The sequence below is a fragment of the Mytilus edulis genome, chromosome 4 (genome assembly GCF_963676685.1).
Source record: "Mytilus edulis chromosome 4, xbMytEdul2.2, whole genome shotgun sequence".
Lineage (NCBI taxonomy): Eukaryota > Metazoa > Mollusca > Bivalvia > Mytilida > Mytilidae > Mytilus > Mytilus edulis.
The window spans coordinates 65664987-65684279 of record NC_092347.1 but is presented as its reverse complement, the minus strand read 5'-3'; the positions used below and the strand labels follow the sequence as shown (position 1 = coordinate 65684279).

At 32.2% G+C, this 19293-nt stretch overlaps 4 protein-coding genes across 4 annotated transcripts in view; 1 reads left to right on the top strand and 3 right to left on the bottom strand.

Moving 5' to 3' along the window:
- The window catches only part of LOC139520249 (synaptic vesicular amine transporter-like), a 41860-nt gene extending 38945 nt beyond the window's left edge, over positions 1 to 2915 (top strand). The window contains exons 15-16 of the mRNA XM_071312735.1: positions 82 to 169; positions 1169 to 2915. Coding sequence (XP_071168836.1) covers positions 82 to 169; positions 1169 to 1273 — 193 coding nt within the window. The 3' untranslated portion in view covers positions 1274 to 2915. The remainder of the gene's footprint in view (positions 1 to 81; positions 170 to 1168) is intronic.
- Positions 1 to 19293, bottom strand: part of LOC139520256 (myosin regulatory light chain A, smooth adductor muscle-like) — a 396856-nt gene that overhangs the window by 287491 nt on the left and 90072 nt on the right. The gene's annotated exons all lie outside the window — the stretch shown is intronic.
- LOC139520248 (beta-lactamase-like protein 2) lies at positions 3170 to 12087 on the bottom strand. The gene is made up of 5 exons (XM_071312734.1): positions 11678 to 12087; positions 9644 to 9814; positions 8417 to 8677; positions 7289 to 7548; positions 3170 to 4829 (listed from the first exon to the last, which is right to left on the bottom strand). The coding sequence occupies exons 1-5, from the start codon at positions 12034 to 12036 to the stop codon at positions 3319 to 3321; spliced, it is 2562 nt and encodes an 853-aa protein (XP_071168835.1). The 5' UTR covers positions 12037 to 12087; the 3' UTR covers positions 3170 to 3318.
- Positions 13944 to 15310, bottom strand: LOC139518504 (complement C1q-like protein 2). Its single transcript, XM_071310013.1, has 3 exons — positions 15217 to 15310; positions 15047 to 15118; positions 13944 to 14353 (listed from the first exon to the last, which is right to left on the bottom strand). The coding sequence occupies exons 1-3, from the start codon at positions 15266 to 15268 to the stop codon at positions 13962 to 13964; spliced, it is 516 nt and encodes a 171-aa protein (XP_071166114.1). The 5' UTR covers positions 15269 to 15310; the 3' UTR covers positions 13944 to 13961.

Sequence of the window (19293 nt, the reverse complement as noted above, 5' to 3'; positions counted from 1 at the left end):
GCTATATAAATATTAAAAATAAAAATTCGATATTTTTTTATAAAAAATATAATGTTCTTATAATTACCATGTGTATTGCAGGATGTTGTGGATTATAGCAATATTGAATTTGCTTTATGCACCATTGTTATTTTTTATTCGAAACCCTCCAGGAAAAGAAGAAAAAATGGTGAGATATGAAATTTGTAACTTATTCTGAAATTAAATTTATTCAATTATGGAAGACTTTATATCTAAAGTCAATGATATATATTGAATAAAAAAACGCTCACTCGTATTACGAATACAATTTTAAACACTGAAACGGGTATTGGAATCGGAGAAATTATAACTGCGTATAAATAATTTTGACTTTTGTATGGTCATTTTTGAACTTTGATTGAGTACCTAAAAGTTACAATATTTTAGACGACTGCACGGGTATCAAAAAGATGAAACATTTTAAACCGATTGTACGGTTTCATTGCTATTCATTTACTAAAGCTTACTGAGAATTTACTTGAAAAATAGTATTGTTATGGGCGCTATCGTGGATTCAACTTCATCAGGAACGCTCATTCCACTCAAAAGTTAAAGCCAAGGATGTATTAGTATCTAAACACGTGAATAGCTATATGATCAAAATGGTATAAAATATCCCCAAATCCTTTTAACGTCATATTTACCTGAGGATGTTACGAAATATGAATTCATGTCTTTTCCAATTATTTATCCACTGAGAATTTAATTGCAAAAGTAAGCTTAAATTCATACCAGTTCCGAAGCACCAACTACTGAGCCCTCGATACCATTGTGAACTTTATAGTCCAGCACAAGCGGTATCGACCAAATGTTATAGAACATTATGATCTACATTAAGTGTCTATGTAAATTTAGTGCATATAAAACGCTTTTCTGGATTTACCTTCATCGTGAAACGCCTAGGACATGGCACATTGCACATTTATAATGTGCTATTTACATTTGTTTATCTTCACATACAACTACCAGAATTAAGTCTTTATAGCTTGCTGTTCGGTATGAGCCAAAGCTCCGTGTTGAGGACCGTACTTTGGCCTATAATGGTTTACTTTTATAAATTGTGACATGGATGGAGAGTTGTCTCATTCGCACTCATACCACATTTTCTTACATCATTTGCTGATAATATATACATTTTCTTTTTTAGTCACTGATATTAAATGACAAATGTCCAGTTCAGTATGTAACTTATAACCAGACAGATAAAAGCAATGTCACATCTGATGATGACCAAGAATACGATGATTATTGATATTCAAGAATTACTGATAAACATGATAACTGATGTTCAGAGATAACTGATGTTCAAAGATTACTGATAACATTGATTACTGATAACATTGATTACTGATGATCAAAGATTACTGATAAATATTATTACTGATGTTCAAAGATTACTGATAAATATTATTACTGATGTTCAAAGATTACTGATAACATTGATTACTGATGTTCAAAGATTACTGATGTTCAAAGATTACTGATGTTCATAGATAATAATTACTCGTGTTCAAAGATTACTGATGTTCAAAGATTACTGATGTTCATAGATAATAATTACTCGTGTTCAAAGATTACTGATACACATTATAACTGATGTTCAAAGATTAATGTTCAAAGATTACTAATAAAATTGATAACCGATTTTCAAAGATTACTGATGGTCAAAAATTAATGATGAAATTGCTTACTTATGTTCAAAAATTTCGGATAAACATTTTGTCCTGTGTATGTGTGTATGCATTCATTCACTCCAGAAGATTTCCAAAATACTAAGTCTGTACATGCAGCATGCAGTTTGGTAAAAAAGAACGGTTGTGGGAATAAATGTGTAACTTAAATTTATTCCATACACCAGAAAGTAATATTATTTTTTTTGGATACAGAATGAATAAATGAAACTGGTGAATACAAATGAAAATGAAGTTAAAATATTTATACATAAAAATTTTCATTTATGCATTGCCGCGTAGAATGTAAAATACACATGAGCTACTCGCTTGTTCATACAAGTGAAAGTTAAACCTCTTATAGTTGGTTTAGTTCTAGAAGGAATTCAAAGATAAAAATATATTATATTTTTATTATCTATTTCTTCAGATCTTAAGTTGAATGAGATTTTATTTTCTGTAACATTTAAAAGAAGAAGAGATTCAAAAATCTCGGTCAGACTCGGTTAAAGCTTAAATATTTATGAAAACCTATTTTTGGAAGTTTATTATCTCATCAGTATTATTATATTTTTAAATCAGAAGATTATTTACAAAATGATGTATATCTTAAACATTTCAAACTTTCCCCCTAAGTATAAAGATTAAAAACGTTTTTTTGAAATATAAGGTCTATCGTTTTATGGTAGACGTTAAGAGGAAATTCTTCAGTCAACTTGGTTTCTACCTCTTTGGTGCATACGCCATATATTTGTCCTGTAATAAATTCTTTTATACATAACACAAAAAGAGTCATGCAAAAATGTGCAATATGGTAAATACAAGGGACAATTATTTCCGCTTATCGTACAGTAATTTGTTTTAAAAGTAAAAATATAATTATGGGAGATACGGTATACATTAAATGGGTTTAATGAACAGTTGTGTATTAGAAAGCGTCATTGATGTACTGTGCAATGCAAGGTTTCTGTAAGGTCACACGCGTAATAATTTGTGTTAATATATGTCCTGTGTATTATGCAGAAAACAAGTTCTTAACTACATGTATCATTAAACAGTATTAATTACTGGAGATTTGTAGGTTAAACATCTTTCTGACTAATTGTTTGATAAACAAAAATATCACTAATGGAGACTAATGAATGAGCTGTACTATTTGTTATGTAAGTTTATCATTTAATTAGAATTATGTAAATTACTGTTGAATAAAATGACTACCATGCATTGAATTTTAAGTTGTTTCTTTTCGTTATGAATTATTATCGTTTTGTCACTCTACCTGAGAACATTTGTCATTGTCTTTGTACACTGAACAACTTCAAAGGTCAAGGCGATATAAAGTTACTGTTATTCATAAAATGTAACGAAATGGTGTTACATAGAAAAGAGAGGATATGGAACAAATGTATCTCTGAGCGTTCCATGATAAAAAAAAATCAGTACATGCACAGCAAAAGCACAAAGAAAAACACAAAAAGCAAAGGAACAGCACTTTTATTGCTGTTCTTCATCTCAAAGTCACTTGCTTTTCCAATGAGACAACTATCCATCAAAAAGGTCCTTTAATGACTGTCGTCATTTCATTTCATCTTTTATTGTTTTACGTGTTATACTCATGCAGTAGTATTTAAGCAGGCGTTGATGGTTTTTGATCTGCAACTGTTGGTTTTGGCTTTGGCACTGTTTCTGCTTTCTTTTGTATATTTGATGGCGGAGGATTATTGACCGTTTCTGCTTTCTTTTGTATATTTGTTGGCGGAGGATTTGTGACCGTTTCTACTTTCTTTTGTATATTTGATGGCGGAGGATTTGTGACCGTTTCTACTTTCTTTAGTATATTTGATGGCGGAGGATTTGTGACCGTTTCTGCTTTCTTTTGTATATTTGATGGCGGAGGATTTGTGACCGTTTCTGCTTTCTTTTGTGTATTTGATGGCGGAGGATTTGTGACCGTTTCGGCTTTCTTTTGTATATCTGATGGTGGAGGATTTGTGACCGTTTCTGCTTTCTTTTGTATATTTGATGGAGGTGGTGTTTGTCTTTGTCGTCTTGATTTTTTCGTGCTTGTTTGAACAGTTTCCTTTGTTGTCGCCGTTTTAAGAGGAACGTTGCTAGTATCCACAGAACTTTCACTTTTCACCGGTATTTTACTCTCCACCTTTTCAGTACTTTTTGCAACCTTATTCACTAGTCCTAATTGATCAGGTTTTGGAAGATCCGAATTTACATTTTTAACACCTGTTTTGGTTCCTTGATCCGTTGATTTGGATTTTGAGGGCACAACTGTTTCGGTATTAGACAAGTCAGATTGGTTTTCAGATAGATTATCTGGTACGTTTTCTACTCTTGTTTTCCTAGTTTCAGTATTTATAAGGTCTGGATCTGCTTTTGTTATTTCTTTGATTGTTTTCTGTCCTTTAGATACGTCAGTTTTGCTCTGGAGCATTGTCTTCTCTTGCCCTGTAGATTTTGGTGGAATTTTGGTCATCAATGTATCTGATGGGACAAGTGGGTCTTTCGGAACAACTGGCTCCGGATCTGTCGGATCGACCGGTGATTTTGAACTTGGTTTGTCTATTCTTTTAAATATTGGAGGATCTTTAGGTTCAAAACTTGGAATTCTCATTTTATCAATAACTCCATTCGTAGATTTAAATTGTATAGTGCCAAAGTTTATCAGCATTGCTGCAATTCCATCAGTTTCAAAGAAAAAATCATCTTGACTAGATTTTGGATATAGGATAAGATCAGTATAGCCATATTCAGCGATCAGCTTATTTTTATTATTTGCTTCATCAAGTATAAACACATCAATTTTCCCGTATGCCGGGTTTTCATAAATTCCTAAATAATCATCTAATTTTCTCTTTGGCATTAAATTCTTGTTTATAGTTGGTTTACTTCTCTTTGGTTTGACCGGTAGCCATGGCTCTGGGAACGAACATATCGATTTGGTATTCAACCATGGAGTTACACCTAAATACATATCTGCTAAATACTGGTGTAAACTGTACCGGTACAGGAAGTCTTCGTCATCACCTGTCATGGCAGTATATATTCCGACATTCATATCAGGAAAGAGTGTAATCATGTTCTTGTAACCCCATGATGAACCAGTATGTGTTATAATATTGTAACCTGAAAAATATATATTTCCATTTACTGTCCCTCACGATTTACCTTTATGGAATGTCTTTGTCACAAAATTGATACTAGTATTACCAATTACGTTCGCCACAACTTTTCAATCGTATATTATCACTGGTGTCAACGTGATGATCGTAACTGCAGTAATCAATATGGCGGACACAGATTTAGGGAAATTTTATAAGGCTGATTTCTCCACTTTAACAGCTTATTTTCAGATTTGTATTATGTCAAGAAACATCTTTATAAACATTGCCATTGAAATATTTTTTTCGGACAGGATGGAAAAGCAACAAGAAGAATAAAAATCGAGATACAAAAAATCACGCTGATGATCGTAACTTTTATTTATTTTTATCAACGATGATCGTAACTTTTACTTAACATGATCGTAGAAGCATTTTTTGATAAATAAGGACAATTAAAGCAGTCTAGTATGCGAAAAATGTACTTTATCAGCTGATATTGTGATAATAATGAGGGGAGGGTAACGTCCTCTTGGTAAGTGCACAAATGGTTATGACTTCGCGAGATTTCGTATCTATTTTTTTTTTATCTAGTTCAATATTAAAATGCATTGGGGGTTAACAACTTCATATTGATTTTATATGTTTTAGAATCATATTCAAAACAGTGTGGCTGTGGCCATTGATTGACGACCTAAATTATCCCATTGACTGGGACAGATTAGGTGAACGTTTGTCTATAACGATCACTGCTTACTACTAACTTATTATAGAATTTAAACTGTGGGGCCACCAAAGGTTCTTAACGCCTTTACTAATTAAAAATTCGAAAAATTAATCAGGAATAACCTTTATGTTTTGATTTATATTATTGATATAAATCAAAACATCATGTTATTCCTGATTAATTTTTCGAATTACTTTATTTAGGTTTTCAGAACCTTTGGTGACCCCACAGTTAAAGTGTCTTTAACAAGAACATAGTGAGCCGTGGTCGTCACAGACAAACGTTCACATAATATGTCCCAGTCAAGGGATAATTTAGGTCGTCAATCAAATTTCCCCCACAAAAAGGTGATCCGAGCACCTTGACCCTCCTCTAAGTCCGCCTCTGTAGTCTACCAATGTTTAATAGTCATAGTTTGATTAAGAAACAAAAAGACGAGGCAACAATTTAAAACCGATAGAAAGTCATCAAAATAATGAACTTCATGCCTTCCTTTTTCTTTATTCAGTGAAAATTTTGACCTGTATTCTTAAACTGTATCATGAGAATGAAAATTATATCAACTTCATATCAACGTAAATCCGTTTTGAATGTTAACTACATTACTCATAAGAAAATAATATTGAGGACACTTCCATAAGTCTACTAATCCCCATTATGTCATTTCTTTTAAGAATATCGGTTTTCATTTATTCTTAGTTTAATTTTAAAATCATAATAATTTTTTTTATCGCGACTGCTAAATAGGGTGTTCATTTAGTGAAAAAAAAAACATTCGTAAATTTTGTGTTACGATCACCTTTTATAAAAACAAGTCAAAGTTACGATCATCTATAGACGAAGTTACGATCATCATCGTGATTTTTTGAATCTCGATTTTCGTTCTTCTGATTGTTTTTCTATAATCTATGAAAAACACATTCAATGGCAATGCTTATAAAGATTTTTCTTGATATAAAACAAATCTGAAAATAAGCTGTTAAAGTGGAGAAATCAGCTTTCTAAAATATCCTTATATTTGTGTCCGCCATATTGGGATGATCGTAATTGCAGTTACGATCATCACGTTGACGCCAGTGATATTATGACATTACTAGATACGTCTAATTATCAGAATTTAACTTTTCGGGAGCATCAGTGGCACAAGTGATGGTTATCCTTTCGCAGCAATCGAGTATGTATAAACAACCGGCTTTAAGTTTGATTTGTTTTGCTTTGTGCTTTGTTGTAAAAATTCGAAACCCCAGGAAGTATACTCTTGTAGTGTAAAACATACGTGCAAATTTACCATTCATACAGTATAAATTTAAATTGATTATTTTCAGTTGTCGGTTAACGTTAATGCTTTGCTTTGAATGTCCCTACGTTTTTAATCTTGAGATTTAAATTTTTGCATTTCTTTATAATTTTTCCCCTTTTAAATTGTTCCACATTTTGTCATTTCTGTGCTATTTTATGGTATCTATACTGTTTGGAGTTTGTTCATTTTTGGAGGCCGTATGGTGACCAATTATAGTTTTTTACGTCCTAGTACTTTGGTCTCTGGTGGAAAGTTGTCTCATTGACAATCATACCACTTCACCTTATTTGCACATGCAATCGAAAACTTGTATTTCATTCAACAGTCTTTACAATTACATGCAATACATGTACATAACTTTACGACGAAAAACAAAGTATGATATAAATCATAAAAAACATTTAGTACTGTTGTAAATTAACGTACAAAAAATACTCGATAATTCACGTTACTTTACCTCTATAATGTCCTGTTCTCCAACCTAAAGCATATCCAGTTTGACTAAATGTTTCTGGTACATTTGGTTTCGTATAATATTTAGATAGTGAAGACTTGGCCAACACATTCTCTGGTCTATGAGTATCTTCTAGCGCATCTTCGGACATTACTCGGCGGCCATCTTGATTCTTGCCATGACTCAATTGAAACATCATCCACTTTGCCATGTCTACTGCGCTGCTAAGAATACAGTTCGCTCCACATAAGTCGCTCCATCTCCTGCAATATAAAAATTTAATTCAAAAGATGGATATCATAAGATGTATGGTTTACGTTAAATAAATATTTAAATAGACAACAGGAGCAAATCAGCAAATAAAAAAAAAGCTACATGTATATTTTCCTGTTAGAATTGTTTAACACTAGTCATTTCGGGTCCCTTTACAGTTTGCTGTTTGGTGTGATCTAAGACTCAGTGTTGAAAGCCATACTTTGACATTTAACGGTTTACTTTTACAAATTGTGACTCGGATGGAGAGTTGTCTCATTGGCACTCATTACAAATCTTCTTATATATTTATATTACCAAGTCATGTGCGGTACAGAATAAAATTTAAAGGACTCGAAGGTTTCGTATCATACATTTTCGTAATATAACAACATTTTTTTTTTATATGATTGAAATTAGTTGTATTCTTTTGTACGCTATAGCTTTCTGGACTTATGAAATATTGATGCTTTCTTTGTTTACTAGTAATAACAATGGTCTCGAGATATGATGATAGCCCGTCGGTAGGGGACGATAAATGGCCGACCCGTGTTAAGAGAGAGCCATATCTCTTGCAGTTAAAAGACACCCTTGTAAATTTCGAAAAAGAGCAAGCTAATATTATGCAGCTACAAGGCAGCACTCGCACTCGCACCCGCAAAGTGGAAAGTGATTAATATATATTACAATAACTTGTTTCCCAATCTACTATTAATAAAAATGTTTAAACTTAATAACTAATGACGATAATATTTTCAATGCCAACTGCAAAACAAAAATGTAATTCAGGTTCTTATTTTGTTGAAGTTTATATTTTCGGCGAATAAACGTTTTAGAAAACAGATTTTAAACACAGAAATGAGATATAATTTACGTTACCTTGACAATTCAAAAGGGACCGGATGTAGCTCTCCATAGACATCGAGGTAACCCTGGGCTAGGTCAATTAAACTTTCATTTGCAGTGGTGAAAAAGTCGGAATCTGTCATTCCCAGTTTTTGAAAGAAATGATTCTGTATTAAATTTTCAAATGTTGCTTTGCCAATTTTTTCAGCAAGTCTTGCAGCCTGTCCATACATAATATTACTGTAGTAGAAACTGTCTCTGAATCGTCCTCTTGGTTTTAGCTCCATCAGACGTCTGTTCGATACAATGAAATACAACAAGTAAGAAAACAATTATTGTATGGCTCAAAATAAAATATAATACTTAATAAAAAATTAACATTCAAAAATATAGCTAAGATGCAAAAAGATTTACGCTAGCGTTTAGTTTATTAAATTGTAAGCAGAAATACTTTCGAATGTTGACCTTGAATATTTATGAGGTCTTTCATGGTCTGTATTTACAAAAAAATCATGATGTTGTTTTACTTACAAAAATGTAGCTGCTTAATTTAATCATTTGACAAAAATCAGACTGTTGTATTTTTTTTCCGACAACTGACCAAGAAGAAGCCTCAATTAACCATTTTATGTATGTTAACGTATATATTTTTTTTTTATTCTACATTTTAATCCAGAAAAAAACATTCTTTGTTTCTCATTTGATAAGAGTTAAGTATAACTAAGCATAGCATCTGTGTATTAGTGTAGACCTGTCAGCAGCACAATAACGAAATTACTCCAGTGATTAATTTGACATTTGTCTGAAATATGTGAATTATCCATGTTTATGGGGAATAAACACGTCATTTTCATATATACTTCGGTCATCAGAGCCGTAGTGGCCAGAAACAAGGTAAAACACTTGGGAATTGCATTTATAAGAGTTCATATTCTTTAATACATGTCAAATGCATTCAAAGCTTTTTTTCTGTACAATATAGAAATGTAACTTTTAAATAGACGAATAACGGAAACGGAAGTTGGCAATATTACATATGACTGACATGAAAGTTTGAATAAAACAAACATTCAAAATTGATAATCACTATATATACCCACGAAACTATACATAAGAAAAAGATCAGCATTGTACTCATTTACGACAATTTGCATCCTTGTGTATAATATATTTACACTGACAGCAACAAGAAAAATAAAATAAGTTATTGTTTACATGACTTTGTACAACTATCAAATCAGCAAAAATATCAAAACTTACCTGATCAGATTCTTCCTATTCAATGTACTATCAAATCGTATAAAATTATGCATTGGTATCCCCATTCTGTGTGACAGAAGGTCCCGGATGGTAGCGAATTTAGACCTGAGATATCCATCAAAGACCGGGTAGTTTTTATAAAACTCTGCTACTCGGCTATTCAAACTGTAGCTGTAATCAACAAAGCAAATTCTTTTTAAGCATTATGATCAATAAACAGAAGGAATCTCTTCGTAATATGTGTGTATTAAAATAATACATCTTAGATATTCTGCACCATAGTGCTTTTCTAATTTGATCTTCATCAAGCACGCCCAAACTTCTAAGTCTTAGCGTTCTTGATGAAGACATATTTTAGTAGTGTTGAAATGTAAGACTAATTATGACATTACTATGCATATCACATAACAGTTTTCTTGTTCTGAATATGCATTTAATTTGCAGTTGGACGTTAAACAGACATCCGTCATCATCGTCTTATGAACACCTGGTCTACGTAATTTTATATTTTTCATACGTTATTCTTTATATAAAAGTTGCCAAAAAAACGGCCTTATTGTACCAGGCTGGGCAGCTTCTTCTTTTTCTTTAGACCGACATACATATTGTATATAATTAATTGTTTGCGATATCAGTTAAAAATTACGACTATACAAGTCAACTAACAATCACGCTTTATAATAATAACAAGGTACAATACTTTGTATGCTGTCATCAAAGTTCTGTGTTTTTTTTTTTAATTTACACGATTCTATTAGAAGTAAAATGACCTCGGGAATAGTCATACATCGTAGGTCACATTATGATATACGTTTTAACACATTAAACAAGACATATCGCCAATAACCAGTTTGTTATGAAACGACTGTCAAGAAAAAGCGGGGGAAAGGGAAATGAAATGACAAATATCTTGTGAATTCGCGTCACAGCTATTTTTGTTCAACTTGAACTTGTTTATATAAATCTCGATGCAACAATTTGTTTTTGATAATATTATTACAGTACAACCGACATACATATATGTATCCTCCTTTGTACAATCATGGAAGTATACATCATGTATAATACTTCTATATATGGTACTTATACTTCCATGGTATAACTTATATACTTGATATACAGAAATGAAAGATATTACACAATTCTATTTGCGTGATATATTTTTTTGTAAAATATAATTAATATTTTCAAACTTGAAAAAAAAACCGCCTGATTCCTGAAGGAAAAATAAATAGTATTTTTTTTTTCAAATTATAAACGAAAATACTTCAAATCATATATATCTAGATTAAACAAAAAAAATCATATCAGGGGACCTACTATAACTTTTTTGGTTTTCGTTGAAATATGTCTTCGAATATATTTCCATATCCGGGTTCAAGATTAAGGATAACTGGATAAAGGTTACGGCCCGTGGATAGTTTCGATTAAAGGTTTGCAAGATAAAAGCAATGTGGGACCAGATACTCCAGTGTAACTTAAAACTAGTTGTCTGAGTAACTCATATTTCAATCAATATTCGTACCTGATTTTCTCCCGTGCGAATACAGCTATCGTAGATCAGCAGAATTTAACGACTGAATTATTCGGGTCACAGTTTTAGCCGGTATTATCCAGACATAACATACATAGAATGAGGGGCTGCGTGATCAACAAAAATGTCTCTTTAGCAGGTGCAATTGGGATTAACTCAAATCAAATGAAGAAATGTTGAAGTAGCTCATCTGAATAAAAGTAGTCGAGGGATATATGTCAATGAGACATAAATCCGTCAAAAAAATAACAAATGCATGTCACCATTAGGTTCTTTCAATATTTTGCTTGAAATATTTCAATCCATCGTATTTTTCCCGCTGATAGTTCTAAGTTGACTGAACTACATCAACGAACAAAACAATAACTTTGAACCCTGTTTCAGAAACGTATGTTTAAAAAAATCCTTAAATAATTTGCCATTCAATTGGTTCTATCTTCAAATAATTTGTCAGTACATATTTTTCTCGTAGTTTTAATCTTTAAGATAGTTAAACTTACTTTCTATTCTGGTCAGTAAGTTTTGCCAAGAGCGCACTCGTAAACCCCTTCGTCAATGATGCTATTCCAAAAAGTGTGGTATTTGTTACTGGTTCCTTGGTTTTTAAAGAATTCACCCCAAAACCATCAGCATACACAATCTTTCCATTCTTCACAATAGAGACAGATAAAGCTGGATTGTTTTTACGACAGGCAAAAGAATCCTCTATCGTTTGATGCACTATTTTAGTGTCCGGTAATTTTACTATTTTAGTGTCTGGTAATTTTACTATTTTAGTGTCCGGTATTTCAACTGCACATAGTGAAAACTTAAGAAGAAACCCAGCTAAAAAACTCACAGACAAAGCAACGTCCTTCATCGCCTTATCCTTAAATGTCTTACTTATCCTTAAAGGTCTTAGTTTAATTGTAACTAATATATGTATATTTAATGGTATAATTTATATTCGTCAAATTTCGTCATTTGTCATGTTTCGTATTTAAAATAATTCATAAACAATTGTTGTTTTACTAGATTAATATCCTTAAGCCTTTTGATGGACACATACTTTTCTTGCCTCAGGGAAATTATAAGAAAGATGTTTTTTAGGACTACCAAACGATTAACTGGATACTTTTATAATAGTATAATGGTAATAAATAAGAGTTGTTTGTTTACGGTTGTTAAAGCTCGTAAACCATTTTGAATAAACAAACCAAGAGAAAAAGAACATGCGTTGGAATCGCATGGACTCAAAATGGGACCAGACCGGTTGCACCATCCGCAATACAAGTTCACTTGACAGGCAAACTCGGCAATATCGTTATATTCTCTATTGTTAATCGCTAATTTCATACTAAGGGTGACTTGGGTCTATAATACTTAGGTATCTTTTGGTCTTGTGGTCTTCCTCCGACAGACAGTAAAGCTCTTGTCTTAGTAGGACATACGTTTCTGGAGTATAAATCAATAAACAAATATGGTACAAGTATACTGTGCAAGAGCTGTATAGCCAGTCAAGGTTGTTAAAAATTTCTATTTGTTGTACAAGTAGATCTAAAATAGACACTTAAGTGTTTAAAAAGTGGTCAATATCTTTCGTCAGATGAACCTGACATTTGAGGCCAAAATCGGTCCTTAACGGACCTACTCCTTTGTCAAGCAGGATGTCTGTGTCGTATTCTCTGTGTTTTATGAAGGAACATTGCTTTTGAAAAGGCAATATAATGCACAGTAGAGAAAATCCTTTCCTTGAATACATGTAGTAGTGTGCGACTCATTCCTTTTGAACGTTATGAACAATTTTACAGTTGTCAGTTTGGTTTTATACTGGACAGTGGTCACTTCATTTCTTATTTCACGTGAAATAACTGCACAGACTTAGTGCATGATGATAAACAAAACATGTTCAACAACTATGACAAAACCAAAACGTTCTTAAACATGAGAACAATATTTTTTTTTATCTGAGCATGCATAAGAGTATGTTATATACTACATATCCTTATTACATTTGATGAAAAAAAATGTGAAATATCAAATTCTGAGATACAATAAAAAGTGGCCCCTTTTCTAGTATTCTTTTATTGGTCTTTTTAAATAATTAACCCTCACTGTTGAGTCTATTTATGGTTATGTCCTTTTCAGTGGTGTGGCTCGGAGCTTATGCATCCCACCATAGTGTTGTTGTGTTGGGGTCATTTTATGTATTTGTGTTGTTCATGTTTGCTTATGTGCTTTGTTTACATGTCATTTTGTTTTTTTGTTTTTTGACATATTTGTTTGTTTTATAGTGATTAAGGTAAAAACACAATGTTGACTGCTGTATCCCTATTTTGGAATTTTTACCGATTATGTCTGTTTTGATCACAAGTGAGGTGCTTAGCTAGCTATAAATGTATAACCAGGTTTGATCCACACTTTTCAAAATAAAGAAATATCTGTATCAAGTAAGGAATACGACAGTTGTTTTCCGTTCGTTTGTTGTGTTTGAGCTTTGAATTTTTACGTGTAGTTAATTGAAAGAAAAACTGTAGTAGCCTACAATGCATTGTGATTCATTTGATTGATTGGTCAATTGATTAAAGTTCATGTTTACATCCTCACCTGTTATAATGATTTGTAAAGTGTCATATGTCTGATGAAAGATAAAAAGGGTTAATTTTGCTTTGTTCTGATTGAATATATAAGGAGAAAAAAAACCCAACATTTGTTGCACTGAATGTAGTATAGATGTACTCTCTGCCATTTTTTAAAACATGTTTCAAGAAAAAAACAGACGAATACTTCATCTTTCAGAACTATTTATTGCAGTAAATATCCAGAAAAATAAGTATTGGTGTTAGCGTGAGCTTTCTGGGATCCACCTCGATGTTCCACATACACTCGGTCCCCTTTCTTCAGATTCATCAGAACTGTTGAGGTTTGAGAGTTCCACGATCCTCCACTGCTTGTGTTTCCCAAAGTGTATGGGCTCCCGTTAACTGTAATCTGATAGTAAAACACATGGGTATCGTATCCGACAATAGTACATGATATCTGGTAAATTCCCTGTCTCGGTGCTGTAAACATACCAGTTGTTGGGTTGTAGTGGTTCCCTTTGTTAATCCTTATGTTTTGAAACTTGATAACTTGCGTACCGGATGAAGTAAGATCACTCTTCAAGAATGCAAAGAAGGCTGGTTTGTCGACATTTTCTGAAAAAGAATATATCGTATTTATCAAAATCAGTTTATAATGTTAATTTATGGTCTATCGAATTCTGAGATACTGGCTACTGGTCTGGTGCTACCCTCGGAGAATTACAGATGCCTTGGTCAAATGTAAGTAATACCAGTAAAGGAACTTTAACTGCAACAGATGGGCGTTTAGCAATAAACGAAAGATGAACAAGGCATACTATGTGTAAGTCATAAGCGGTGATGACATGATAAAGCCAACAAGGAGCGAAAATAAATACCAATTGAAACCTAAACAATCGACGCTATGCATACAAGAGATATTTTTTCATTTCATAACTGAATCTTTCATCATTATCATAAAGTGAAAAGAACATCAGATTGCTTTAAACAAATATTTAAGTTTTTTAAAACCAATACTTGGCTTAAATTCTAAAATAAGAACACATTATATGTTTTTGATACAATCCGTATATAGTTTTAATGGTCGTTATACTATAAAACAGAAAGCATCAACCTGTATCATAAATAATAGTTTTTATAGTAACCTTAAAAAAATGCTTCTCGAGATATTTCAATATAACGGTATTCCAACATAAAGGTGAAGAGGGTAACAATCCACTATCAGCAGTCCCGATCCAAGACCAAGCTTAGAATAACTCACTTGAAATCAGCATACACATCGTATTTTTAAGAAGAATACACAATTACCTTGTTTACATGATCCCTTTGTAGCCAGCAATGTTCGAAGTAGGTCTTCGCTGATACAAGATGCCGTTATGCCTACAATAAAGACGAATGATTAAAAACAATGTCAAACTTTCCAACAAAAACATTGAACTGAAACAATGGAATAAATTATGAAATGTCAAATTACTTACCAATGTCAACTGATAAACAGACAAGAAAAAGAACCAATCTTCTACTAAGCATTTTAATTTTACTGAAGACAGTTGTTTTAACGGTATCAGAAAATACAGCCTATAACACGGTTTAATACTGAGAACTACATGTATTATAGACAAAATTCCACGAATATGTAATGAAGATACCACAATGTGTTACACTGAAATGTAATGTACCTTGTAATATTAGAACCATTAGATTTCCTAGAATAAAATGAGGGACGAGAATGACCGGTACCGGAATGACGTTAAAATAAGCAACTAAAGGTCACTGAACCATGTTTATTTTTTTATTGTGTACATTTTTTTATATGATGTTTTATTTATTATGCTTGACTTCAATATTCAATAGTTTTTTTTACGAAACTACCCGGAAACCCAACATCTGTTTTAAACTCAATACTTAACGAATTTTACGAAACAAAATATGTATTGAACCAAAAGGAATGAATATGCAAATGAAGTATATCTCAAAATCCTAAAAATTACAATGCATACACTCTTATATTCACGATATATTTTGTGAAATGTTTTGTCAGCTTTCGTACTCATTTTTTTTAGTTCAATCGAGAACCTTGAAGTTTTAAAAAATAAAAATCCTATTAAACATAGGAAATTCATGTTAAAATTGTAGGGGATGTGAATGGGTAATAAGTCAGATCAGTCGTAGAGTATTTATTTAACTCTAATTGTTTACACACTGTCTTTGCATGAGACACTAAGCATATATGAATTTACTTTTTCATTTGGCTTTGTGCCCTTGCTTTGTGCCTTGACAAATATATTCGGACTGTGATTTGAAAACGCTATAAAATTTAAACAAGTTCTTTCAAGCAGAAATAAAACCATACGAAGGCACACAACATCAAGATAAGTTAAAATTAAAAAAAAACAAAAACCAGAATGACATAAAGTAGCATATTAATCTATTGCAATAACAAATCATAATATCTAATAAAATTTGTAGATTTAGCTAACAAAGTCTTTATATTTGTTTAAAGTAACATTCGTTTATAGTCGAAAATTGTTTTATTGTTGAATAAGCTACAATTAAAAATTGCTTGCTGGTCCCTCTCTGTGATTACCATTATCTTACGCTGGTTCATTTCCCTATCAACCTGTCACCAAGGGAAGATAAATAAATCCATTTTCGTTCATAGTCTTTTTGAAAAATGATGAACGGTTCTTTAGATTGGTATGTAATCATTTTAAACGTTTCAAATTTATGAAATTATATTCGTACATCAATGTTTTTGATACACCAATAACAAAAACTGAAATATATTGAATTGATACATTTTGTAATTATTCAAAATTATATCAGAAACCTAAACTTAATTATAAAATAATGAACCTGTTAAGGGGAGAGAATACTCGCATAACTTTTTCGAATTGGCACATAATACAACGAAATGTCACCCTTGCATACAAATGGCACATCAATATAATTAATTATCTGCAAAATCGTTCCCCACCTTCAATGATGATTCTAAATTATAAATATAACCAAAAGTTGTTAATCTATCAATAGATAGTTAAGACTAATGAAAGCTAACCCAATGTAAAAATATTTCTTTGCAATTTTTAAAATCTTCCTCAGAAAAATACTCGAGCCACTTGACTTTCATAGCTCAAAATTAACGTAAAGTTGCTACATGATAAAGGAAGAGCTTATAAACTTAAAAATATCGGTATGAAATTAATAATGTCGCTTTAATGAAAATTTCATTTGCATTTGCCCTTTGCCTATACAAATACACAAATGTTTTTATTGGCAGAAGCAATGAACATTGTTATTATGTCAATGATATATTGATATGTATTTCTACTTTCATTTTAAACTATCAATGCGTTTTTCGAAAATCGTATATTATATGCCCTTGACACAGTGAGCCAACTGAGGCGACATTGGTATACTTTTTAAAGTTTAAAGAAGAATTAACAAAATATCGATATCCAAATTTGTAGAAGATTTCTCCATTTCCAAGCGTAATGCTATATTAAGTTTGTGTTATAGTTATAATTCCTCCTATTTTTTAAATAAATATATTTTAAGCTTTGCATAACTATGGACGGTATGCACCTGCTATTAATCTTTTACATTTTCATTCTTTTAATATAAATATTCAAGGTCCTATTGTTTAGGAGCATTCTTTGCAGCCCCGGATAGTCAAGTCTTTGATCAATTTCTACTTTAATAGTATCAAAAGAGGCGAAAGAAACCAGAGGAACATCCAAACTCATAAATCAAAAATAAAATGACAAAGCCATGGCTGAAAATGAAAAGGACAAACAGAAAAATAATGCAACACAAGAAATAAAATAGAAAACTAAAGTCTAAGCAACACGAACCCAACCAAAAACTGAGAGTGATCTCATGTGCTCCGGAAGGGTAAGCAGATCCTGCTCCACATGTGGCACCCGTCGTGTTGCTCATGTTGTTACAAACCCGGTTAATAGTTCAATTCGGTAGTTCACATCCATAAAAAAGGAAGGGGATTGTAGTTAAGACGTAAGAAACATATCCGAAATATCTGTGAAAAGGTTATTCCATATCAGTCAACCAACTCGTGATGGCATCTGTAAAATTTACGAAGGGATGATCTCAACTTCACCATTTGGAGTTCTTGGTTTTATGGCATCCTTGTGAGCAGCAACCCTCTATCAAGGAACTCATGATAGGAAATGCAAGCGCTGGAATATCGTATCAATTGGGAGATATATACTCCGTATGCAGGCCCTGCTCGAATGTTACTACATAGAAATGAAAGCTCACAATTGGGAAGCTGACATCATCTTGTTTGTCGTAAAGCATTGTTTTCAACCGACCCTCATTGTCAATTTATAGATGTAAGTCAAGATATGAGGCAGACTTAACTGTATCTGTTGTATCCTTTATATCTAGTTCGATGGTATTAATGCGTTCAACATAGTCATCAAATTTTGAATTATTTGGTGAGAGAACATCATTTATATAGCGGTAAGTAAAGTTAAAGGATATTGCTAACTTTATATTTTTCATCATAAGAAGAAGTTCCTGTATGAAGTCAGCCTCATAATGATAAAGAAACAAGTCGGTAAGAAAAGGGGCACAATTGGTTCCTATTGGAATGCCGACAGTGTTTTGAAAAACACGTCCTCCGAACGTAACAAATATGTTGTCAATCAAAAAATCAAGCATCTTGAAAATGTCAGTATTAGAGAATATTTTGTTAGAATCCATGTGATCCTATACAAAGTATGATTTATTCCTCCCTATTAAAGACAATATACTTGTATCTTCGTTGACCATTTTATCAAACAAAGCAATGCCAACTCTTTCAATTTGTCTTTTAGTTTGGAATGGGGAATACTTGTGTAAAGTGTAGAAAAGTCAAATGTTTTAATACTATTGCAAGATAAAAGAGTCTTAGATATCATTGTATGTACTCTAAAAGATCTTTGGAATTTTTTTAGTATCAACATCTGATTCACGACACTTCTAGAATAAGCAGTATAACAATAAATTTAAAGCCGGCTTTGATCGCTGATAGAATAGATGTTAATAATTTAAAAAAGAGGTGTTTTTGGAGCAATTGGAAAACCAAGCAATATATCGTTGTTTGTAATGTCACTTATGTAGTTTAGGTATCCAATAAAATTGAGAATGGAAATGGGGAATGTGCCAAAGAGACAACAACCCGACCATAGAAAAAAACAACAACAGCAGAAGGTCACCAACAGGTCTTGGTGATGGAAGATCCAGTTCTTCATCTTTGGTTGCAATTTCAAAGGAACATAGAACAAACCAATGATTATCCAGGATTTCCTCTTTGGTAAGTGTCGTTAGGGTATATGTTGAGTTTCCAATATCTAATTCATTTATCAAGCAGTTTATGTAATGAGTTTTACACATACACACGATGTTGTTTGGGGCTTTATCTGCGGTGACAACAGCATACATTTGTGTATTTGTCATTGAGTTAGGACAAGTGTTTTGCAACATTTCAAAGTACCAGATTGTCATGTCTCGAATGAATATATTAGCATTTAAAAAAGTGTGCTTCCAATTTA